Below are 26,477 nucleotides of genomic sequence, written 5' to 3'. Positions count from 1 at the left end.
GTCAAGCCTACTCCACCTACATCTTGCAAAACACCAGAGTAAATTATCATAACAGACTTCCTCTCCTTTCCAACACTCTTTGATAATCAGCAAAATAGTTAACAATGTTGACATTTTAAGTATCCTTGGCATGCATACAAGTCAGTACTTACTGAAGTGAAGGGGAAGTTCACACTTCACAGCTATTATTTCAGGCTTTCTACAACTTCAGGCAGTTGTCTCTGCATTGATTACATTCACGTTTTGAAAATTCTCTTCATAAGGATAATGGATAGGTTTTTTTTGTAAATGAAAGCTGAGACTATGGGAACAATTCAGAGGTCTAGCTCTATCCCTACACCACCCATGGGGTAGAGGCAGAGCAAGCCAAATATTTTGGTAATCACTGCATTTATTATATTACTATATTTTAACATGTAGGCTTTTCATGTACAATACCACCAAGCTTTTTTATAAAACTTTTCATCCATAGTTGTCAAAGTGCTTTGCTTCCATTCTGCAGATGGAGAAACTGAAGAACAGAGCAGGGAAGTGACTTGAGCAAGGCCACCCAGCAGGCCAATGGAAGATCTGGGAATAGAACTCAAAGTCCTATTCCCAGTCCAGTGCTCTATTCACTAGGCCAGTGTTTCCCAAACTTGGGAAATTGCTTGTTTAGGGAAAGCTCCAGGTCAATGGGGGCTGCTGAAGAAGCACGGGCCAAGGGACGTGCTGGCTGCTGCTTCCAGCAGCTCCCATTGGCCTAGAGCAGTGAACTGTGGCCAGTGGGAGCCACGATTGGCTGGATCTGTGGACTCGGCAGGTAAACAAACTGGCCCGGCCTGCCAGGGGCTTTCCCTAAACAAGCGGCGTCCCAAGTTTGGAAAACACTGCACTAGGCAACACTGCCTCCATGTTAGCCTGGTCTATAGGATAATGAACTGGCCTAGAAAGCACAAGACCAGGACTCTATGCCGAGATGTACCCCTGACCTGCCATGTGACATTAATCAAGTCATTACACATCTTTGTGCCTCTGTTTCCCCATTTGCAAAACAAGTACCATGATACCCACTTTACTTTTTAAAGCATTTTGATTTCTGTGGCTGACATGTTCTATATAGTATAAGCTAGGTGGTGATACCATTTAAGATGCTTTTTTTCCTCCATGTATTTATTTTTACATATTTTAAACAGACTAACAAATAAGTTTCTACATTTTCTTGTAAGGTAAAATATGTAGGTAATTACCTTCGTACACCCAGTCAGCTATTCCATTAAAAATTTTATTTTCTTCTCCATTTGAGGTGATCTGCACACTCAACACACCTGGTGATTCTTTTATATAAATGTTATTATTCCAAACATATGCCTGTAAAAAACCTCAAAATCTTAGTTATTACAATAGTTACTGTTAGAATCCAATGCTAGAACAAGTCACAGAGTTCCTTCCTATTCCCTTCCCGCTGTCTTATCTGTCGCTCTTTCAGATGGCAGAGATTGTCTTCGACAGTTACGTTTCACCAAATACAATGCAGGTACTTAAATAAAAACATTATTTATTACTATTAAATTAATTAGTAATAGAAAACGTTGGAGTAGTGAGTGATCTGGCCTATGGTCATGAACAGAGACCTGGGGGAATAAATCATCAGGTGTTGCTAATAATCAAGAGATAAGTGCATCTATAGCACTTTCCATCTGTTGATCTCAAAGCGCTTTACAAAGGAGATCAGTATCATCCCCCATTTTACAGATGAGGTAAAGTCAATTGCTTAAGGTCACCCAGCAGGCCAAGCCAGGAGTAGAATGTAGATCTCCTGAGTTGTAGTACAGTATCTATTCACTCAGCTACACTGTCACCAGTCTGATAGTGGAAGCTGTAAGCTCTTTGATAAAACATTGGCAAGGGTCTTAGTTATCTTGTAAGGATGCTGCACTCCTTTGACAACTTTTCACATCAGGCAGGACCCTGTCGTTTTTCAGGAGCTCTGTATAAAGTAAGATGGGCCTAGAGATGCTGAATAGGGTTTTGCACAAGACACAGCCAACAAGAACGCACAATGGCTACTTAGCTGTTTAGCTTGTCATGGGAGCAAGTACCTCAGATACAGGTAGGGAATCCACAGACCAACACTCCATGTAAGGAATTCATTATAGACCACAGCTGCTACGACAGCTTAGAGGTTGCAGACAATACCTGCAGTCTTTGGACAATGGCTCTACATCCTGTTTTGATTTGGGGTCAGGGAGGATTCTGTCCCCCTGACACTTGTATAGCCCCCACCACAATTAAAGATCGTTTACTCAGGCTTTACTCAGAGGATGAGAATTTGACCCTGAGAAAGCACACAGTTTATTAGCAAGCAATAGCACTGGAGTGGGGTATTACTTTCTGCTGTTTTGTAGCAAGGTCTCCTATGTGACTGTACAGATGGGCCCAAAGCCTCCACTATTTAGAGAACTATTGCCCAGAAAAATCACTAGAGCATTGCAATGCTTCCAACAGCAAAAGTAACTTTAAAGGAACTATCTGACCTTTTTCTGCAGGAATGGAAAAACATCATAATCACAAATCTGTACTAAATGTGGCCATCATCTCTCTACGATCACATCCATACTGTGGTTGTGATGCTAGCAGACTAGATGCCAACTCATGCCAAAGCCCCAGGCCTCCTTGAATGCTTACAAAAGCAGAACTGGAAGCCAGGACAATTCACTTGTGTATTTATGTAGATCAAAGTGATTGTTAAATGTATTAGAACATATTTAGTGTTTAAACTTCACAAAAACTAATGGGATGCTACATACTTCATTTTCTCTTATCTGTATCTTCTTACAATGTAATAGCAAACATTTACAATGTGTATACCCCTGTAACTAAATAACCCAACAAATGAGAAAGAAGCCTTGCGGAATGCAAATGAAAAACGTTGACAGAAAAGTAAAAACTTCAAAGCAAGTGGTCTGTGTGTGTGATGATTGGAGATTAAAGACTAAATGAATTTCTCACTCTCCATCATCAAAGTAAAAACCCACATGGGTAGCGACCCTGTCAGCTAGTTTTGTGTGAGAAGAAGCTATAAGTATGGACACAGGGAAAAATTCTTCACCTCTGAACTGTTTGGATTCTAACAGGGCAGAGTAACTGAATGAGAAGACAGAGACCCCCATAGTCAGCCAGAAACTATGGATAGCCCTTAGTAACCTACCAGTTTCCCAAAAGTCTCTATCTCTCTCCTACCATTTCAAATTATAGACTGCAACTCATCTGTATATATATTTTACCTGCTTATCCTCTCTATCACGCTGATTTCTTTTTTCTAGCTAACGAACTTTTAGTTAGTGTACAATAGACTTGGCTACCAGTGTTGTCTTTGGTGTGAGAGCCAGGATGCAAATTGACCTGGGTGATTGACTAGCGTCTGAGGATTGGGTGTAACCTGAATGTGTTGTCATTTTTGGTGTAAGTGACAATCTATCACATAGTCCAGCTTGCCTGGGTAACAAAATAGACTGGCGTGTCTACAGGGACTGTCTGTGACTCCATTATCAGACTACTGTAATACTTTACAAGTTCACATTTGTTGCTGGCTTCGTGAAATCTAATTATAGAACATACCACAAGTTTGGAGTATCCTCCCTGCTCTTGACAGTCTGCCCTGAGATAGGCACTCATGGTCATGAGCCACCCCAGAAAGTGTGACAGTGGTATTGGAAATACACTGCAGAAATTTCATTACACATATATTTACTAACCAGTTTGTGACCAACAGGTGACCAGGATATGTACTGGGTATCATTAGGCAGTAGATTCTCAGTTACTAAGGAACTAGGGAAAAACAAAACAAAAAGTATATAAGACAGACAAATCAGTGGAATGTCATTTCATTGCAATGTGGCTTCATACTACATGATTTTTCTGTAATAGCTACTGACCTTGTATTTAAATCATAGATGTGGTATGAAGCCGTGTATGAATGCCTCCAGAGCTGCAAAAGAATCATTTTTATATTGAGAAACTAGATCACCATGACCGACTTTAGGAGTCCTGTGAATGTGTTGAGTTACTGGCAATAATATCTGACACCTCCTCAGACTCCCATTTGGGAGGAGTGAACACAACCAACATGCACTGGTGACTACCAATGGTCCAAACTGTCCTCACCCATGGAAAAGGCAGGAGAAGCTGCAGAAAGAAAACTCTGCAAGGTTCATCTTGAGCTTTCCTTAAGTCATCCTCTTTGGTGAAGCTGCCCAGATACCAAAGTGATGACCATTGATTAAGATCAGAGATAGAGAGATCTAGGGAACTGGGGCACTACAGTTCAGGCGAGGCATGATCCCTTCCATCACTAGAGGTCTGTAGCAATACTGAAGCAAGTCTTCAGTGCAGAGACTGGAGCAGCCCTGCAACTTCCCTGAGTCCCACTGTCAGACTAGTACCTCTGTTGTTTCTCTGGTACTCGTCCTTCAATGCCATGCTACTTCACTGAGCATTCAGCTGTTTCATGGTCCCTCTGCCCCCCAGGAATGACTCGTGTAGCAGCTCAACGAGGAAGAGGTAACAGTTCCAAGTTGTTATATTTCCCATTAGATTTTCATAGAAATCCATCCCATCCCTCACTTCTGCCTGTTGCAGTCTGCAGAGATCTAGCTTCATGTAGTTCCAGTGGGGATGTATGAATAGGGTGAGGGAATGAGATGGTATATGGGGCTCAAGGGATCCTATTTGGGATCTCCATGTACCATCCTATTCCCTCACCCTTTACAGGGATCTTGTCTGGCAGGATATCAAAGTAGGTGGCCAATAGATCTGATCCAGCATGACAGTTCTCATGCTCCATCCATCATGCTATTTAAGAATGCATTTACTGTTATGTTATTTTTCCAGTAAAACAAAAGAAAACAGTAGATATTTACAAAACCAATATGCTACAATACACTCTATGATGTTTAATAATTGTTCTATAGCAGCAGACTATTAAATAATTTACTCCTTGTAAGTTCTCATTCAGTCAAAAGGTTTTTTCTAACTTTGCGTACTCACACGTCTTGGTACTTACTGGCCACATGGCTATTATATAATAGATGCACATGTCCTCATGATTTATTGATTTGTGTTAGGGTTTTTTGTTGTTGTTATAAAAGTTAATTTCTCTATTCCAGAAGCTCATCTTTTAATCCTTTAACAACGTGACCCCTGAGTGTTTTGCATCATGTCAACCCTTACAATGCTGGCATTTTCTAATCTCTTCAGGACGGATTTCACTGTATTGCTGTGATCCATTTGAAGTGATTAAATTCTACAGTGATAGTACCATAAAAATGATGATTAGATCAATGGATCAATCAGATTAACAGACTAAACTAACAGAGGTAAGTAGAGATGGGTCCTGAACAAAAACCCTGTATCCAAAGACCATTGAAATTTGGGGGGGGAAGGGTGGTTTGAAAACTGCATCCTGTTTTTGTGCTTCAGACCTGACTCTAATACGAACTAAACATTCATTTCATTGCCACTCTAGGAAATGCCAGCATTGTAAGGGTTAATATGATGCATACTTTTCAATGGCCCTATTGTACAAGAATTTAAAGACTAGCTTCTGGTATACAGAAGTTAACTTTTATGACAACAGAAAACAAAACAGCACACACCAATAAATTATGAATATATGGTATATCTAATGTGATTACTAAGCAAGGAGGCATGTTATGATGGCTAACACTGCAGGAAAAAAAATAGTGAAAAGTTAAATTTTAATGCACAATCAAAAAGGAAGCATAGAAATACAGGATTCTGGTAAAAACAAAACAGCATTGAATAACTGGCTGGATTTTCATGTGTTTAAGAATACTAGAGAAGTAAAATCCCTAGCAAGATAGTTCATATGTCTGGTTAATGTATTTTTCCCCACATGAAAATTTATTAAGTATTAAGTCATAGTCATAAAAGTGTAAGAACAGATGACTGTTTGCAGAGATTTGCCGTTTGTACACTATAAAAGGCATTCATTGTTCAAAAATTCAGACCATGTGGAAAGAGCTCTGTGAGAAAATCATCTACTATTTGCATACTGTGTAAGTTATCACTCACTGAGTCCTTCAGAATACAGGCATGTCTAATTTTTTTTTGTCAGCTGGCACACACATTATGGGACAGATTCTCTGCCCCAATATGTTTCCTTGGTGCTGCTCAGGTGAAACCTTTCCATAAGCTTCCTGCAGGGGAAGCCCAGAGTGTGGGGGAATCCTCAGAGTCAGAGAGATAGTGTAAGGACATGTTAGGTGATGTGGAAGGAATTGGCAGGGGGATTGACTGGAGAGAAATGCATTCCATCTATCACAAACAGATATATTCCTTCAGTGACCATAATCAGAGGGTATAAAACGGCTGTTCTAATTCATGCCAGGGTAGGGGCAAAGAATGGCTCCCTCACCTTCTGTGTCAAGTTCTGCTGGCAAAGTTGAAAATCTATCCCTATACATTATTACGCACACACCTTACATTAAAGAAATATCATTAACGTTGCAAAACTGAGCACTCAACATTTAGGAAAAGTCAGAACTCTGGCTGCCTGTACAAGAGAAGGTTACTCACCTTGTGTAATAACTGAGGTTCTTCGAGATGTGTCCCCCTGTCAGTGCTCCACTCCAGGTGATGGTGCATCCCTGCCCCTTTGCTCGGAGAGTTTTGCAGCAGTGCCTGTATGGGTCATGCAGTGCCTGCCTCATGCACCACTGGCACTTCATCTAGCATGCACGTGACCCAGACTCCTCAATTCCTTCTCTACCGCAGAATCTGTTTTAAACTCGAAGTAGAGGGAAGGAGGGTGGAGCACCCACAAGGGGACACATCTCAAAGAACAAGGTGAATAACATTCTCTTCTTGTTTGAGAGATGTCCCCAGAGGTGCTCCACTCCAGGTGACTCTATAGAAGTGCCCTCCTAGCATGGTTCCAGGGTTGTGTGGATGGTCTCACATCTGGATAGATGGTGTGAATGCCCCTGAGGAATCGCTTGCTGATTGGGTGAGCAAATATTGTAGTGTCACCGATGTTTTGGTGAAAGGCAGTGATAGTCATGAGGTGTACCTTTATGGAGCTAATGGAGAGGCCAGATTGTTTTAATTCCAGGAGGTAGTTTAAAATCAATGGAAGAGTGCAGATGTTACAGTGGTTTGTCTGGCAGTGCATCAGGCTGTAAATCTCTTCCACTTTTGTAGGTAGGTGTTACATGTAGTATATTTTCTACTGTGGAGTAGCACCTACTGGACCTGTTCAGAACAGCTTAGTTCACCATTGGAGAACTATAGAGGAGCCATGTTTTCAGGTGTGGCATCACTATGTTCGGATGTTTCATTTGACCCTCTCGTTGCGTTAACAGGTCCGTCTGGAGCAGGAGAGAGTGATTGGGGCACATGGTGACATCTGTGTTATGTACGGATGCAACACTTGTCTTGGCCACGTGTGGGCTATTAGGATGACTCTTGCTTTGTCGGTCCTTATTTTCTATATTACTCTGGGTAGAAGTAATGCATGAATGTATAGAAGAGATCTGTGTTCCATGTGGTCAGGAATGCGTCCCTCATTGATCGCCTTCCCAGAGCTGCTCTGGAGCAGAACCTCGGGCATTTAGCTGCAGGCATTCACAAATAGATCTATTTGCAGGTGGCCCCATTTTCAAAATACACATTCCAGTGTCACATCGTTTAATTCCCATTTGTGGTCATGGGGAAAATGTCTGCTGAGTTCATCTGCCGTGGTGTTCTGGCATCCAGGTAGGTAGGAAGCTGATGTGGATATTGTTTTGGATTCACAAACTGCAGAGTCTCATTGCCTTGGTACATAATGAGTATGATCAGGCTCCCTCTTGGCTTGTTTATACAGAACATGCAAGTAATGTTGTTGATCATTACTCTTATGTTCTGGTTCCTTATGAATGGTAGAAAGTGGAGGCAGGCATTGCCGACAACATGAAGCTCTAGCAGGTTTATGTGTAGCCTTGTCTCAGCTGTGACCGTAATCCCTGAATTGTGCAATGTTGCATATGTACTCCCCACCCTAAGAGGGAGGTATCCACTGTGATCATCTGTGATGGAGAATCTTGTGTAAATGGGATCCCCAAGCACAGGTTGTGTGGTTGAGTCCACCAGGTCAGTGAGTCCTTGACCTTGGGGGACATTGTTAATTGTATGTTTAACCTTTGCTTGTTTGGTCTGCAGAGAGTTACTAGTCATCCTTGCAGGCAACACATATGCAGGTGAGTGTGTCTCACCACAAACATGCATGTTGCCATTTGACTAAAAAGTTGTAGGCATATGTGGGCTGTGACCTGTGGGCTGTTCCGCACTGTGGATATGAGTGTCTTTATTGTGTTGAATCTGTCTCGTAGAAGTGACACTTTCACTGCCACCAAGTCGAGATAAGCACCGATGAATTCTAACTGTTGAGCTGGTTCTATTGTCAGTTTATTTTTGTTTATTTGTAAACTGAGACGCTGGAAACAATCTATCAGTGTGCGGGTAGAGCAAATGGCGTCTGATCGAGTATGTGACTTCAAGAGAGAGTTGTCCAGGTAAGGGAATATTATTATATATTGTTTTCTCAGGTGCACTGCTACTACCAAGAGGATCTTTGAGAAAACATGAGGCACTGTTGAGAGGCCGAAAGGTAAAACCTTGTATTGATAGTGGTCTGTGTCCAAAGTAAGTCTCAGAAAACGCCTGTGGGTGGGGTGTATCATAACATGAAAACAAACATTCTGCAGGTCTAGGGCTGAAAACCAGTCCCCCTGCTCCAGCGCTGGTATTATTATTGTTAAGGTGACCATCATGAACTGTTGCTTTCTCGTGAACTTGTTCAGTTGCCTGAGGCTGAGGATAGGTCGCCATGCCCTATTTTTCTTTTGTGTTAAAAAGTAGTGGGAATAAAGCCCCATCCCCTATGTTGCACGGGAACAGTTTCCACTGCCCCTAATTGGAGAAGATGATCTAACTCTTGGCATAGCAAATGTTCATGAGAGTGGTTCCTGACAAGGGACAGAGAGTGGCAGTGGCTGAGGGGTATAGACAGGAAAGGAATCTTGTAGCCCATACGTATGTCTTTCAGAGCCCATTTGTCCGGGGTAATGGCAGCCCATTACAGGCGGAATGGGAGCAAACGGTCTCCAAATAGATGGCTGGATGGTGTAAGTGCTGCAAAGTGCGAGAGGTTTTCAAGAGCCTCAACCAAGCCTTCAAATGTGTTGCTTAGAGGAAGGAGGATGAGACACCACTGCTTCTGGAGGTAAGAGTCATTGCGGTCTCTGTCTTTGTCATTGTTGATTTTGTTGTTCATACAGCCTCCGGTGTTGCTGTGAGTATGTTGAGTATCTATTCCTTGGATATGGTTGATACCATATTGTCTCCTTTTTGTGGCAGGTGTATGAATGTCCAGGGACTGGGGAGTTGCCTGCGAGTCCTTCATAGTGTGCAGTACCTCACTGGTTTTGGCTGCAAAAAATTTTTTTCCGTCAAGGGGGAGATCTTTGACTGTATTCTGTATTTCCTATGGGAATGCTGAGGAGTTAAACCAGAAGGCTCATCACATGAGCACAGCTACAGTGGTGGACCTGGCAGCCATGTCAGCAACAACATCCAGTGAGGCCTGTAGAGCCATGTGTGCAATCATTTGTCCTTTGGAGACCAGTAATTTAAATTGTTGTCTCTTTTCCTCCGTAATCTCATTAATAAAGTTCATAAACTTTCCATAGTTTCTGTGATCGTATTTGGCAAGTAGTGCCACACAATTTGCCACTTTGAATTGAAGCATGGAGGAAGAATGTACTTTGCCGCCAAATAGGTCCAACCTCTTACTTTCTTTATCAAAGGGCATGGACCAAAAGTGCTGTTGTTTGCCCCTCTGGCTGGCTGCTTCCACTACCAGCAAGTTGGGTCCAGGTGTGTAAATAAAAATTCAGAGGAACATAATATTTTCTGTCCACCCTTTTGCAGGTTGGAAATATGGTGGCTGGAGTTTTCCATACCATCTTGGCGGGCTCCATGATAGCCCCATTGATTGGCAATGCTATCTTTGAGAAGGAAGGTGTCTGCAAGATATCCGTTAGCTCATGCTGAGTTTCTGGCACTTCCTCCAGAGCAGTTTTGAGCTCATTGGCCACTCTTTTGAATAAATCTTGGAAGTGGATAAAGTCATATGCGGTGATTGCGGGGGTGGAAGCATAATAGCCTTGTCCGGTGAGGAGGATGAATTGTTGCTGGTTGGAGAGATGTCAGGACCTGTGTCCTCTTCCTACTCTGCCACAGATTCATCCCTTGTCTTTGAGGGCAGAGGTGGGGAATCTGATATCTTCCCTATGCAGGCTGGGGCACCTGTTCTAGTGCACTCTGTAAGACCCTAACGATTCCAGTATGGCCAGTGACCAGGGAAGGGCACGGGTAGTCCCATCCATGGGTGAACATACCATGGTAGCATGTCGTGTGCATATATGGACTGTGATCATAGTGATCCAGTAGCCGTAGGTGTCCTGATTGGGGAGGAATGGTGAGAGGAGAATATCCCTTCAACCTCCTCATTGTCAACACTCAAGAACTGTGATGCTATCGGAGATAACTGTTGCAGTGGTACCGCTGACCCCTGTGAGACATCAGTGTCTAAGAGAGGGGACTCCAGGGTCAAGGAGACAAACAGATCCTTCTGGGGAAGAAAGTGGCATGGTGCCAAGAGCCTCGGAGATGAAGAGTGAGGTGCCAATTGCATCAGGAGTGGGGTTGCTGAGCCAGCGCCAGTGCAGTTTGCGTTGGTGCCATTGCACTAGCAGCATTAGCCTGCGGCATGGAAATAGGAGTGGTTGTTGGTGTCATCCCCTTTAGCGCTGTTGACGGTGTCGTAGTGGAGACGAGCAGCTTACAGCCCTTAGAGTCCGCACTGGAGCATTGGGTTCTAGCAGCAGTCACCACATGGACAGTGCGGGAGGTGCCTAGAGTGTGATAAGTGCTGAACCATAGTACAGCCAGCACCGATCACAGCAATTTGGTCGGTGACCATTTTGTGTTGGTCTGCTCTCTATGAGGGAAAGAGGACGGCCGTTTTTTTGAGGATTTTTTGGTCTTTGTGGACCTTGGCAGTGAAGAGACTGGTAACCTATGCCAGGAAGAGATACGTTCTTGGGTTGGAGGCTGGTCTTAATGACTTAAATTCTCCATCAAGATGAGTTTCAGTCTCAGATCTCTATCCCTGCATGCCCTGGCTTTCTGTTTGTTACGTGTCCATCTGACACAGGTATCACCTATTTGCACATTGTGCATCTTTTAAATCCTGGTGAACCAGGCATTTTTCTAACCTAATACTAACTATACTAAGGGATGGGGAAATAATTTTTTCCAGGAGGGGACGTAACTCTAATAACTGAAACTTAACGTATCTAAACTATCCTAACTCACTAATTTATCTAAACTTATCTAGTAGAAACAAAGGTTTTCAACAGGACTGCTGAGCTCCATCTCAGGCCAGGGATGGTTGGGAAAGAACTGAAGTGTCCATGTTCCACACGCACTCAATGAAGTGCCAACGGTGTGCAAGGCAGGTACCGCATGTACATGACCCCTATAGGCACCGCTGGAAAACTCTCTGAGCATAGGCACAGGGATGCACCTTTATCTGGAGCGGAGCACCCACATGAACCTCTCTCGAAGAAAGAACTTTAACTTAGCCCCCTTGTGTGTGCATTACAATACAGTCTTTAATTGCACGTCCACACACTATTTTTTCCACATTCTGTGCACAGTAAGGACAGCACTCACTTAATGAGCAGCTATTCAATATTTTGTTTTCTCTTCATTGTTCAATGTGTGACTACATGCCTTATTTATGGCACTGTCTTCAAACCCTGTTCTGAAGACAGAAGTATTAATTTCTACATGTTATCTTCTATGGTGCTCACCACTATAGTATCTGAGTGCTTCACAACAGGGCGGTCGATTAACCGCAGTTAGCTCACATGATTAACTCAAAAAAATTAATCACACTGTTAAACAATAGAATGCCAATTGAAATGCATTAAATATTTTGGATGTTTTTCCATATTTTCAAATATATTGTAGTCTGTGTTGTAATTGAAATTAAAGTGTATATTATTTTTTAATACAAATATTTGCACTATAAAAATGGTAACAGAAATAGTATTTTTCAACTGACCTCAGACAAGTACTGTAGTGCAATCTCTTTATCATCAAAATGCAACTTACAAATGTAGATTTTTTTTTGTTGCATAACTGCCCTCAAAAACAAAACAATGTAAAACTTCACAGCCTACATGTCCACTCAGTCCTGCTTCTTGTTCAGGAAAATGCTAAGACAAAGAAGTTTGTTTACATTTATAGGAGATAATACTGCCCGCTTCTTATTTACAATGTCACCAGAAAGCAAGAACAGGCATTTACATGGCACTTTTGTAGCCAGCACTGCAAGGTATTTACATGCCAAATATGCTAAACATTCGTTGGGCCCTTCATGCCTCAGCCACCATTCCAGAGGACATGCTTCCAGGCTGATGATACTCATTAAAAAAATAATGCGTTAATTAAAAATGTGACTGAACTCCTTGTGGGAGAATTGCATGTCCCTTGCTGTTTTACCCGCACGCTGCCATAAAATTTATGGTTATAGCAGTCTCGGATGATGACCCAGCACATGTTGTTCATTTTAAGAACACTCACTGCAGATTTCACAAAACACAAAGAAGATACCAATGTGAGATTTCTACAGATAGCTACAGCACTCATCCAAGATTTAAGAATCTGAAGTGCCTTCCAAAATCTGAGAGGGATAAGGTGTGGAGCATGTTTTCAGAAGTCTTCTGATGCGGATACTACAGAACCTGAACCACTAAAAAAGAAAAATCAACCTTCTGCTGGCGGCATCTGACTCAGATAATGAAAATGAACATGCATCGGTCAGTACTGCTTTGGATTGTTATCAGCTTTGGATTGTCATCAGCATGGACGCATGCCCCCTGGAATGTTGGTTGAAGCATGAAGGGACATATCAGCAAGGGGGTTCACTGAAAGCATAGTGAGACAGGCTCCTTGATCGGATTTCTACTGCCTGGCCCCAGCCCAACCTAGAGCAGTTATTACAGGAAAAGTCCAACTTCATCCCTGCTGTCTTGGGCTGAAGGTGGCATCTTCGGTCACTTTGTGAGGATGGTAATGTGCAGTCTAATCAGCACGAAGAGCTCTGAGAGGCTTGAGCATTCTCAGTGAAAGAACGGAATCTTCAGAGATTTTAGCCGCTAAAACCTAAGCAGTCTCTTAAGCATGTGCAACCTCCAATTTTTCAAAGGCTTATAACTTGGCCAAATTTGGGTGCAACTTCACAGCAACAGAAAAAGGCACATCCCTGACACAAAGGCCACTCCCATGCCAAATTTCAAATCCTTGCTCCAAAGCACAGGGGTGCTAGCATTTCTCAAAGAAAAGCTCACCAGAATTTTTTTTTTTTTTTAACATGGGCAAAACAACATACTTCTCCCTGACCATATTCTCAGAAATGGGTGGACCATTCTGGCTGAATTTTTTCAGAACTGAGCCTGAAGCAAACACTTGGCATGGAAATCTTTAGCTAAAACTGCAAAGTTTGGCAAAGTTATAAGCAACTGGAAAACTGGGTCTTACAGTGGGAAGTATTAGACAACTTTAATAGATGGTGCTACCAGCCCTGCCATTATATCTGTCTGCAGCAACCAAAAGTTTAAAATGAATTCAAATTTTGGAAAGTGAGAGTTCACTTCCTTTCCCTACTCTCTTTTTCTCTTAGTGCTTCCATAAAATAAAATAGGCATGAAAAAAGAAAAGGCATGCTAGTACCTTCACATAGTTGTATTGAAGAAGAGCAAATTTTTGGTCAGGAGATAATATAGCTGTGGTTGCTCCATATGTGGCCTATCAACAAAAGGGAAGAGAAAAAACATCACACATTGATTATATAGAGAAACATGCAGCAGTACTTTCCCCAAAGTCTGAGATATACAGTATGTGAGAAAACATACTAATGTGCTGTTTTTCAGAACTTCTGAGATTGCTTGATCCTCAGCATTTACACGCACAATGTCGTTGTCAGCGGTTTTGTGCAGGTATTGATTTCCTAAAAGAAAAGAGAAATGTCACTGGGCAACAATAAATGAAAATGTTTTTTAACATTTATTATTTTCCATTTATATTATAAAGCTGACTATCTAAAACAGAACAATTCAAAACTCTGGGTCTTTAGGTAATGGGAAGGGGCACAAGTCACAGAAGCCAGTAAGAAGTGCAGTCCATATGTTCTGAGGAGCACAGGGTCTGCTCCCACCTTAGTCCCCTGGGGAACTCAGCATACCAAAAGGGAAAGGAAAGGGAACTCAGCGCACCAAAAGGGGAACTCCGGTTCCCCACATTGACCCAAGGAGTAGGGTGGATGCACAGGGAGGAGTGTGTTATTTCCTATAGAAAGGTGAAGCAGCAGATGTGCTCTTCTGGCATCCAGGGGGAGATGTGCCTCCACATCATCAGCAACACAGGGACATGCCTGAAGGGTGCAATCAAGCCCTATGTTTCCAATCATTTTCATTCTGCTTTTAGTATTAGTGGCATCATTCTACAACAGCAATCTAAAAACGTTCAGACTTTTCCTCTACATAGCAGCTACCTCTGAGCAGTTAGGTAAGTACAGCCTGCCCTTAACATGAACATCAAATATCAGAGGTAGGGAGAGAGAACATTCAATCAACACAGACTGGTTACCTGAAATCCATTGTAAATTATATGTTTTGTATCTAATGTCACCATCTAAATAATCCTGTAAAGTAAACGTTCTACGCCGGTCAGACGTGGTACCTGCAGCAGGAAGAAAGAAAAGGAAGATGTGGATATTGCTATGACCTACCCAGCCAAAGCTAAAAATAGGTGTGTCTTTGCTACAGGTTTACTAGCACATTAACTATCCTTGTGTAAAATCCCACTGGAGACCAGGCACTGTAGTTGGTTTACTTCACAGTAAAACAACAGGGGCTATAGTACTGCCCTTGCCAAGCCACCTTGAGGTAAAAGCCCCAGGTGCCTTGTCTCCACAAGGATTATACAGTGAGTTAACAATGTGCAATAGTTATCTCCCTGTAAAAGCACTCACCTCTGCGGCAGAGAAGGGCAGAGAAATTAAGGCTCTTATAAAAGGTGAAGATACTTATTAAAAAGAGAAAGAGCCAACCTTAGTTTTCCTCCCCTCTGTGAGTACTCTTGGGATTCACTGCTGTCTTCTTTACCTTGACCATTACCTGTTTGCTTTAGACACCTATTATGGGTTTGATCCTGCACAGCACAGAGGCACAAGCACAAGGCAAAAAGTGATGGGCTGATCAGGAAGCAAGATTAATGGGATTCTGCATCAATATGAGTGTGGTTTGTATTCCTGCTGAGTAGAAAGAGTAAGGACCAAAACAGTAGCACAACTCAGCATTCAATTTGTATGCTGAGGATCACACTTAAACCCCTGTCTCTTGAGATACACCCACACTCAGCCCTCTATTTTTATTCCCTGTATCCTTGAGGGTAAGGGAGCAGACACACAAGGCTTGAGGCCTGTTACCATTTAGGGTATGTCTACACTGGAGCTAGGGGTATAACTTCTGGCTCAGACAGACATACCCACGGTAGCTTTGACAGAGCTAACACATGAAAAATAGAAGTGTAGCCACAGCGGTCGGCAAGTGATAGGATATACATACCAAGTACATACCTAGGGTTTCAGATAGGATCATGTTTGGAGATGTTAGACCCTCCCACTTCTCACACCACTATTTTTAGCATGCTAGCTGGATGAAATTATACCTCCAGCACCAGTGTAGACATACTGTCAGTGCAGAGGACTACAACTAGTGCTTAACCTTATTTGTATCTTTGTGCAGCATCCACTCACCTTGTGTTTCCTACTTCATATCATGCAAGGATTTCCCAGCCTATGCATTTTTCCAAGTCAAAATATTCCCAAATATGATATGAACAATAGAACACTGAATCTGAATGTCAACCTTTTCATTCATCCCTAGTGCTTACAGCACTTCCTGTCCCCACTGCCTCAGGAAGAACTGAGGTTATGTCTACGTGGCCATGCAGCTCAGACTATGTAGGTGTGAACTGTAGCACACACTAGCATACTGCATTGTAACTTCCCTGTGTGGATGCTGCAAGCATGAATTAAAACATTAACATGAACAAGGTAACTTTTAATTCACACCTGCAGAGTCCACACAGGGGAGTTACAGCGCAGCACGCTAGTGCACACTGCATTCACGCCCCCATAGTCCAAAGGCGGGGGGTGGGGGGGCTGTGTAGACAAGCCCTGAGTTTGGAATTCAAACCCAGTCCCTTTGCTTAGTAGTGAACAACTCTGGCTCAGAGTCACTGAGCTGGTCCCAGAGGTACTTGAGCTCCTGTATAGCTTAGCATTTGAAATACAGTATATATCACAACAGATAAAGTTAATGATTTAAGACCCAACCACTCTGCTCTGGTCTCCCTCTAGGGGCTAATCATTCACCAATGAAGTAAATGGGAGTTTTTCCATTACTAGCCCCTAGAGGGACTAGGATCATGAGATCTAGACAACCACCTCACCACTTAGCCTTCATGACTGGATGCAGAGTTGTCCGACCTGGAAAATCACTGTAATGTAAAGTTGTTTCTGTATTCAATATGAAACTGCACATTATAATAGCAAATGTTATTAAAGTTCACATATCCTTGTAGAGTGTATCATTTACTTTCTGTTAAACGGTTAACAAACCCAACTCTCATAAATGGCTCAAATGAAACACATAGGAGCAATAAAACATCCAGTGCAGAATTTCTACTTTTGAAAATAGTAATTAAGTCATAAAACTCTTACTGATTATAATATATAATTATAATAGAAATATAATATAATTATATAACTTATAAATATAATGGAAAATCTGATTAATATTTATCTTCTTCAATAAAAGCTACATTTACATAGCTTATTCACTGCTCACCCCACAGTATCCAAGTGCCCTAAGAGTTGCAATCATTGCAGAAATAGGCTGCAATATTAAAACTGAACAGCAAAGTAAATTCTTAGAAAACAGCAAGTTTGTCATTGACTTCAGTTGCACAAGTATTTCACCCTCTGTGTAAAGTACCTTTCTTTCAAAACCAGTATTTTCTGTAGGTTTCACAGCACCAACTATTAACTAATTTTTGCTAACTCTTAAAGGGGACTTACAAAGGAAATATATGGAGATATACCTATCTCATAGAACTGGAAGGGACCCTGAAAAGTCATTGAGTCCAGCCCCCTGCCTTCACTAGCACGTCCAAGTACTGATTTTTTCCCCAGATCCCTAAGTGGCCCCCTCAAGGATTGAACTCAGAACCCTGGGTTTAGCAGGCCAAAACAGTAATGGGTTTATGCCTTTTCTTGCTTCTTCGTGCTTTATAAAGGATGGCTAAAACTTTGGAAGGCAGGTCTCTCTCTCCTGTTTTTCCTGAAAGCCTCAATGGATGACTAGAGACCTAGAAGGGCTGAAACCTCGTAACTGAGAAAGAAGTGAATTTTTCATTCTAATTGTTTAAAACTTGCTGTCAATATCGGTTTAAATCAAAAACCTGAAAACACACGGGAGAAAGTCTTTGAAAAAAGACTCAAAACCCTTTTAACTAAGGGCTAAAAATACCCTCAACATTAACTCTGAGACCTCCTCCTCCTCCAGCAAAGGCAGAGAAGGCTAGATTTGCCATTTCAGATTATTTTTCAGGGAACAAGAACCTCTTTGGCCCTTTTTTGTACAAAATAAGGCAGCAAAAAAAGAGCACAAGCCCTTTTAATAAAAAAACTATGTAGGTCATGTTTAATACATGCGTGGAGGTGGAATATGGAAGATGGATGTAAGAGATTTAATGATTCTGTAATCATTTCAAATTTAATCTACATCTCTACCCCAATATAACGCAACCTGATATAACACAAATTCAGATATAATGTGGTAAAGCAGTGCTTGGGAGGGGGGAAGGGGGGGCAGGGGGCTGTGCACTCCGGCAGATCAAAGCAAGTTCAATATAACGCAGTTTCACCTATAACATGGTAAGATTTTTTGGCTCCTGAGGACAGCGTTATATTGGGGGAGGTGTACTTCAAACAATAAGCATATGCATTATTATAAGCAAAGCCAAATGAATAGATTGCAACAAATAATTTACTCAATGAATTTAGACTGGGATTTTCAATGACACCAAAGAGAACCGAGGGAAGACTAATGATCACAACAGTCCCTTTGCCCTTAGAATTTATGAATTAAGTGTTGAACTCCCACTGAAGTTCAGTTCTTTGGAAAAATCCCAGTCCTAGTCTCTTTCTTTGCTTATGGACAGTCTGTAAGTAGATCATGATTTCCGCACATTAAATGATCCCTAATTAACAGAATAAAATCTTTGAAAAATATTTTACTTTACAGATTGGTTATGAACAGCTATCTGGATGTGATAGCCAAGCGCTATTGGTTACTTGTAAATGGTCACGTTATTCTTTTCCTCCCCTGACTTCAGAAGCATAATTCTTAAAAGCAGTGAGGCTTTATGTAGCAACTAGTTTAAATTCTCTTGGAAAGGGGAAGCAATTTAAGGACAGATAATCAGGTTGAAAGATTTTTCAAAAATGTTACATTTTCCTTTCTATAACACAGGTCTTGGCTGAGGCATTATTGCTAAAAACAATAAAAACAACAATGGCTTACTTAAAGATTTGTTGGTTAGACAGAAAATTTATATTTAAGTTTTCGCTCTACCCATTTAACATAGTAACTGCAAGTGCACTCCAAGCTGTCAAGTGTGAGCTCTTTTTCTAGCTCATTTGACTCCTTCTGTTCTAAGCTTCAGGCAAGTGGTTTTAGAAAACGGTCTCCCTTCTCTGTCTAATAGTGTCCCATGAAAAACATACTGTCTTTACTGATCTTTAATTTACATACCAGCAAAAAATGGAATAATCTGTGTCAAATAAATTTAGGTGCTAGACAGTCATAAGAGGGAAGTCTTAACATTAATACCATTACAGCTCTACCTTCAAAACCTGGCATATTTTCCATATATGAATAGTCAAGCGAGCACACTTAAAAGCCTCCTTTCACAAATTTCTATTTCACTAAAATGCTTCTGGTAAGTGAATGCAAAAATGGAGCAAACATGGCCACAGTCAATTCATCTTTAAATTTAAAAAATATAGAAACTCAGATTTTTGGTCTCCTTTTCTCCCTAGATTAATCCAGAAATGGGCAATTGTCTTCCTCTAAATTCTAGATGAATGCTAGTTCACTTCCACCCCATCCCTCCCTAAATGCAGCTCATATATTTTCTTCCCTTTGTCATCCTCATTCCAGAGATATTTACAGTATCATAAAACCAGCCTCTTTTATGACACCAATCCTTAATTCAGACAACTCTTCTGGGAGTGAACGTTCTTAAAGCTTTGTGTAAACAGTCTTCACATGATGCTGATAACTAGTTTATATTTTCAATACATGTCACCTTCTCCCAACAGAAAACAGAGAGTCTGTGGAGGGGGTGAAAAGTGAAGAAAAGAGGAAGCTTGTATGAGTTCTCTCACAAACAAGTGTAAAGCATACCACAAACTAAATATTCCACACATTAATATTGACAAATTTATCCATTAACCTCTAGTATCTAGGTTCACATTTCTGATGTCCCACATGTAATTCTGAAATAATTCTCAACGTTTTCTTGTTTGCCTTTTCAGCCCTTGAACACTGATCTAACCATTTTGACTAAAGGTTAAGATAATTGTATCTTCAAAAAAGCGTTTATCAGAATGGACTTTAGTTCAGTTAGGTCATCGTCATGAGAACAATATTTTTTTTCCAGTTTTCTCTCAGGGCCCAATTCTGCCACCCTTATTCAATTCTGTAGTATGCCCCCTGAACTCAGTCATACTACATGTCAAGGTTTTTCCCCCACTTTGAACTTTAGGGTACAAAAAGTGGGGACCTGCATGAACACTTCTAGCTTAAAAATCTGGTACACTGCCACCAGCCAGAATTTAGTATCTGGCACACTTTCTGTTCCCCCAAAACCTTCCCTGGGGAACACAGATCCAAAACCCCTTGGATCTAAAACAAGGAGAAATTAACCATCCCCCTCCTTTTCCACCCCAGACTTTCCCCTCCCTGGGTTGCCTTGGGAGGCTTCACACCGATCCAAACTCCTTGGATCTTAAAACAAGGAGGAATTAACCATCCCCCCTCCTTCCCCCCCATCAATCCCTGGTGAGTTCAGACTCAATCCCCTGGATTTTAAAACAAGGAAAAATCAATCAGGTTCTTAAAAAGAAAGCTTTTAATTAAAGAAAGAAAAAAAAGTAAAAGTTATCTCTGTAAAATCAGGATGGAAAATGCTTTACAGGGTACTCAGATTCATATAGACTAGAGGGACTCTCCCTCTAGCCTTAGATTCAAAGTTACAGCAAACAGAGGTAAAAATCCTTCCAGAAAAAAGACACATTTACAAGTTAAGAAAACAAACATAAGACTAATCCGCCTTGCCTGGCTATTACTTACAATTTTGAAACCTGAAAGACGGTTTCAGACAGATCGGGAAAACCTGGGTTACGTCTGGTCCCTCTTAGCCTCAACATTGAACAATGAACAACACAAAAAGCACAAACAAAGACTTCCCTCCACCAAGATTTGAAACTATCTTGTCCCCCTATTGGTCCTCTGGTCAGGTGTCAGCCAGGTTTACTGAGCTTCTTAACCCTTTACAGGTAAAAGAGACATTAACCCTTAACCATCTGTTTATAACACCACACTTGAGCAAACGTGGCAAAATCAAACCCTCAGTAATTAAGTTTCTCATCCTAACAGTTGTTCAGTGACATCCATACCACTTGGTATGTTCTCAATTAAATATTGACAACGCTGACATGATGCTTCGCTTTCAAAGATCCCAAAGCACTGTACAGATGTTGAAAACTTACTTACAATTCAAACTACAGGCACAGAATTATAGCAATGTAGGATGGAAGGGATGGCGATAGGTCATCTAGTCCACTCCTCTGCACTAAGTATTATCTAGTTATTTCTTGGCCTGTTTTCAGTGGATAAGGAGAACAAATTATCACTCTTCTTTATAACAACCTCTTTACTTATTTGAAGACTTATGTCCTCAGTATTTTCTCCTCCAGACTAAACAAACCCAACTGTACATTATTATTGAGTCTGCAAAAAACCCTCTAAATAAATAAATTAAAAACCCTCTAAATAAATAAATTACAATAATGTGGGCATGTATATGTGCATATTTATTTGTTTTTCCTAAAGTTAATTAAGTATTTTAGGAAAAACTGTCAGAGCGGCCACCAAAAAAAATTGTTATGAGAACCCCTGATCTAGGCTATATTTCCCTGGTTTGCTTATAGAAGGACATACGAGATAGTATCAAAAGTCTTATTAAAGTTGAGTTATATCACAGCTACTGCTTCCCCCATCCCCAAGACTTGTTGCCCTGTCAAAGAAGGGTATTAGCTCGGTTTGACGTGATTTGTTCTTGACAAATCCACATTGACTGTTACTTACGTATTGATTATTAGGTCTGTTGTCTTTCCAGGTACTAGAGTTAAGCTGACTGGTCTACAATTCCCTGGGTTGTCCTTATTCCCCCTTTCATAGATGGGCAAATATAGTCCCCTTTTCCAGTCTTCTGTGATCTCTCCTGTTCTCTACAAGGTCTCACAGATAATCACTAATGGCTCAGAGATCTCTTCAGCCAGTTCCTTAACTATTCCAGGATGTCATTTTATCAGATCCTGCCAATTCTAGTCATCCAGCTTGTCTAAGGCTATGTCTACACTTACAAACTTACAGTGGCACAGCTGTACCGATACAGCTGTATCGCATGTAGCCATGTTATGCTGATAGGAGAGATCTCGCCCATCGACATAATAAAAACAGCTCAATGAGTGGCAGTAGCTATGTCGGTGGGAGAGCATCTCTTCCCGACATAGCACTGTGCACATGAGCGCTTAGGCAGGCAAAACATATGTCACTCAGGGGGCTATTTTTTCACACCCCTGAATGACAACAGTTTTGCTGACATAAGTGCTAGTTACACATGATCTAAGGCCTTGTCTACACTACAGAGTTTTGTCAACAAAAATTGTGCCAACATAAAGCAACTGCTTTAATTAAACCGCCACTGCATGTACACACTATGCTCCTTGGGTCAGCAGAGTTCATCCAAACTAGCAGCTCTTGCATTGACACAAAGAGCAGTGAAGTGCACTGTAGGTAGCTATCCTACTGTGCAACTGGCCACAGGATGCTTTGGGAAGGGTCGGCAACGCCTCATGGGGCAGGTACAACGGCACATGATGCGGTTTTCTCAATCCCGTCATTCACTAGATTACCAGATGCTTTTCAACTGAGGTGTAAGAGGGCAGAAAGTGTGCAACAGGGAGTGTGGGGGAGGGAGAGACAGAGTGTGTGTCGGGGGAGCGCGTATGTTGGGGGAGAGTGAGTCTGTTGGCATACTGTCTAAATTCAGACAGCAGCTGGAACCAACCAATCCTGAGGCAGGAGGAGTGGGGACAACCTCACATACATCAGCCCCTGCCTCATAAAGAAGAGGAGCAGGGAGGCCTTACGCAGAAGAGGAAGAGTACAGCATGAGGCTCCAGGGGAAAGAGGAGGAGCAGTAGGCCACAGTTCCAGCACTGGTGGCCATCCTCCCTTCTACACAGGTTCTGGCACTCCTGAGGCCCCCAAATTGGCTGAGGCATTGTCCTTTCCCACACTAGACATTGATTTTGAGCCAGTGGTGAAGGGAATGCTACACTCCCCTATTTTTCCTCCACAGGTAAAATGGCTCTAGCCAAAGCTGATAGTATTCTCTGCATCTACTGTAACATGGTTCTGGCCTTTAAAAGTCATGATACAGCCATATTATTATTGCAAATAGGCAGTGCTTAATTTGTAATGAAAGAGGTGCCAGGGCTCAAGCAATTTTTTTACTTTCATAACTGACATGGCAAGCCCAGAGGGGTTGGAGCTTTGAACTTGCTTACTTATTTTGAACTGCCAAGCTTAGACGTGTTAGGGCTCAGGCATGGCAAGCCCTGACACAAATTAAGTTCTGCAGATAAGGATTATTTCACACACTACTAAACCATAGCCACTTCTCAGTTAAAAAGTGGCAGCAGTTTAACACCACATAGCAACTCTACACAACAATTTAGATTTGAAATAGGAGAATACTGTATCTTGTTGAATTTACAGAGAAATTTTAGGTACATAAAATTGAATTAGACAATTGGTATGTGGCCAGGACAATAGATTTCACTCCTTACCTAAAATGGAAAAAAATCTACACTGTCTAAATAGGAAGGATTACACACACAAGCTATTTTACAGACATTCACTGAAGTCAACGGTGTTTTCAATTAAAAATTGGATTTGAGTGCATATAAACATTTGTACACATCTGATTACAATTTAAATAAGTGAAGCCTAAATATTTTATTTTACTGCCTTATTTTAATGTACATTCTTGACACCATTTTTGAACCAATGAAAAGAACTGCCTGTGATAGAAAGTTGTTATTATTGATTAATTCCCAGTTCTCATTGACAACATTCCAGCATCCCTGTCAGTCTGAAAAAGAAAATACTTTATCCCATTTTTTTACTAGCCTCTGCAAATATTAGACCCCTGAAGGAACTGCTGGCAAGTTGTCCCAGGTACTCTGACAACATGCTGGCAAAATGCACATGCACCTCAGGGACAATCCCAAACCAGGTTTGTCACATATTGTCATCTTCGCTTCCAGCTCCCCACAATGCTTCTGACTGCTTACCTAAACACAAGTACCACATCCACTCATCTACCAAAATCTTCCCATGTACACTTTCCTGCCAACCCACAAAATCACTTCCTGTGCTGCTTTCCCCTCCCCCTATAACTGCCTGATACAGTTGTCCCAATTTTCACTTTGAAAATCTGCTTATTTTGGATAGACAATCAGGCAGGAAAAAAACAGATAACCAACCACCAACAAAAAACAAGCCTCCTATTGGAGAAAATCCTAGCAACAGAATACCTTCAAGAGTTGTGCAACAAGACCCCGATTTCTATTCATATCTAGTATTACTTTAAGAATGATTGATATAAATTGTAACACTATATATAAATTACACTATATTAATCTCAATTTTTGCTCCAATTCACTACTGTATCTTTAGTTTAAACTGTGGAAAACCCAAACCTTCTTAGTATATCTAAGTACTGGACAGGCTAGTTACTTTAAGAATACACTGCAGTTATTTTCTGTCAAGCCAGTATATATGTAACCCTTTCTTGATATTTACATTACAAAAGAGATTTGCACAATGTCTGCTTTAAAGTGGGAACATTCTATTTCTCTCTGGTTTGTTACAAGTCTGTAATGTTGAATTCTATACTGTTATAACTAGTAGTCATGAGAAATTAAAAAAAAATTTGATGTATAATTGCATCCTATCAACTGGCAGGTCTTCACTGAATAAACATTGATTTAACATTGTTTTAGATCAGGGGTCGGCAACCTCTGGCACACAGTTCGCCAAGGTAAGCACCCCGGGCCAGTTTGTTTACCTGCAGCATCCACAGATTCGGCCGATCGTGGCTCCCACTGGCTGCGGTTTGCTGCTCCAGGCCAATGGGGGCTGCGGGAAGCTGTAGCCAGCACATCGCTTCCTGCAGCCCCCATTGGCCTGGAACTGCGACTCACAGGCAGTGGGAGCCACGATCGGCCGAACCTGCGGACACAGCAGGTAAGCAAATTGGCCCAGCCTGCCAGGGTGCTTACCCTGCTGGGCCGCATGCCAGAGGTTGCCAACCCCTGTTTTAGATTAACACCCAGGACTAGCGTCACACTAGAAAACACAAATTGACCAGAGTCCAAGAGTCTGTCTTTGATATGCCTCTCTGTTCCTTGATCTCTGTGACAGTGCTATATATCATATCATACATTTATATAAAGTTGGTTTGGTTTCGATAACACTCTTTTATCTCCTTCAACCTGCCACACGAGATCAACAGACTTGAATTTTACTGTTAGGGCTACAATTTTCACTCTCTAATGACAGGAAAACAAGATGTTGCGAAGTGGCACATTTTGATTATGCTTTTTGGTGTTTACTTGGGAATTGAGATGGTTGATTATTTTAATTTTCAGAGGGGCTTCTCACTCCTGGAATCCAGAGACAACTTCAAAAATGAGCTAACCTCCAGTTCCTGCCTGAATGCACATTAGTCTCACTATCTCCAGCTTAACAATTCAGCAAAACCTTTGCTGGGAACACGTTCCAGAACTCAGTAGGTAATATTACAGTCTACTTTCTAGCTGTGGATTCATGACAACCTGCAGAAAATAAAGTCTAGCAGCTCTGGACAAATAACTCATCGGAATCCTTGAGTTTTCTTCAGAGATCAGCCTAGTTTTCTCACACACATTATCATATGGTCTCTTCAAAGATGACTATTTTAAACTTACTTTTTGTCAGTAAAGCTACAGGAACAGCTATGGCAATAACAATCACTGCAAGTGCAAGCAATCCCAACAGATACTTCACTAGTGTCTGGAAAACACGAAAAGAAAATACAAAGTTAGACGTGCACGATGTGCGTTAATGTGCCAGCGTGTAAAAGCCAAGTGACTGTTTCAGGGCTGGGGCGGTGTGCACACCAGCGTGTATGGTTGTGCACTTCGACTGGCTCCAGGGCAGTTTATTGCACAGTGAGAATTGGGCGTGTGTTCCCGTGCCGGTGTGTGCTGTGTGTGGGGAGAGTACTGCTCTATCTTTGTGGTTGAGAGCCACAAGCTCTTCCTAGCATAGCAAATACGCCTTCGCATCTCCCGTGTCTGGAACAGAAACGCACAGCCCAAGTCCCGGGAGAATTTGCTCACATGCAAAGAATGCTGCACTCCCATTAAGCGCTGCATAGTCCAGGCTGGAACTACCCTCCTGCCCCGGGCCTCAGGCAAGGGCCTTTCCAGTTGCCTCTGGCTCTAGCTGGGGGGTGAAGCAGCCGCCCGCGTGCAGCGACACAATTACTTACTGACCTTCATGACTGGGAGCTGCGGGAAACGGATCCTCCCCGTGCGCCTGCGAGCGACAGAAGGAGTGAAGCGTCTTCCTCTCTGGCACACGCGGCGAACTCCCGGCCCCCCAGCGCCTAGTTAAACATTAGAGCGGCGCGAGGGCGGGGGCGGCTCAGTCCCGGGGCCGCCCCGCGCGGGACGGGACGGGACGGGACGGGACCTCTAGCTAGCTGCTTGGGCAGCGAACGGGGCGCCGCGGGGTGGGCGTGGCCTGGCGGGCAGGGCTGGGTGTGGCGGGGAGAAGCTGAGGAGCTGTCTCGGGCTGGGACGCGGGGTGAAGCGGTGGGGGGCACTGGAGCGC

At 42.1% G+C, this 26,477-nt stretch overlaps 1 protein-coding gene across 1 annotated transcript in view; it reads right to left on the bottom strand.

Annotated features, from left to right (window-relative positions):
* DPP4 (dipeptidyl peptidase 4) overlaps nt 1-26,275 on the bottom strand; it is a 72,513-nt gene extending 46,238 nt beyond the window's left edge. Inside the window, exons 1-8 of the mRNA XM_050969237.1 lie at nt 26,138-26,275; nt 25,568-25,652; nt 14,761-14,853; nt 14,028-14,122; nt 13,846-13,920; nt 3,918-3,970; nt 3,738-3,810; nt 1,230-1,350 (exon numbers count right to left, since the gene is read on the bottom strand). Coding sequence (XP_050825194.1) covers nt 1,230-1,350; nt 3,738-3,810; nt 3,918-3,970; nt 13,846-13,920; nt 14,028-14,122; nt 14,761-14,853; nt 25,568-25,652; nt 26,138-26,143 — 601 coding nt within the window. The 5' untranslated portion in view covers nt 26,144-26,275. The remainder of the gene's footprint in view (nt 1-1,229; nt 1,351-3,737; nt 3,811-3,917; nt 3,971-13,845; nt 13,921-14,027; nt 14,123-14,760; nt 14,854-25,567; nt 25,653-26,137) is intronic.
* Between the last annotated feature and the right edge of the window lie 202 nt (nt 26,276-26,477).

This window comes from Gopherus flavomarginatus, chromosome 10 (genome assembly GCF_025201925.1).
Source record: "Gopherus flavomarginatus isolate rGopFla2 chromosome 10, rGopFla2.mat.asm, whole genome shotgun sequence".
NCBI classification, from domain to species: domain Eukaryota; kingdom Metazoa; phylum Chordata; order Testudines; family Testudinidae; genus Gopherus; species Gopherus flavomarginatus.
Note: the sequence above shows the minus strand (reverse complement) of the source record. Positions and strands in the feature narration are given on the sequence as shown.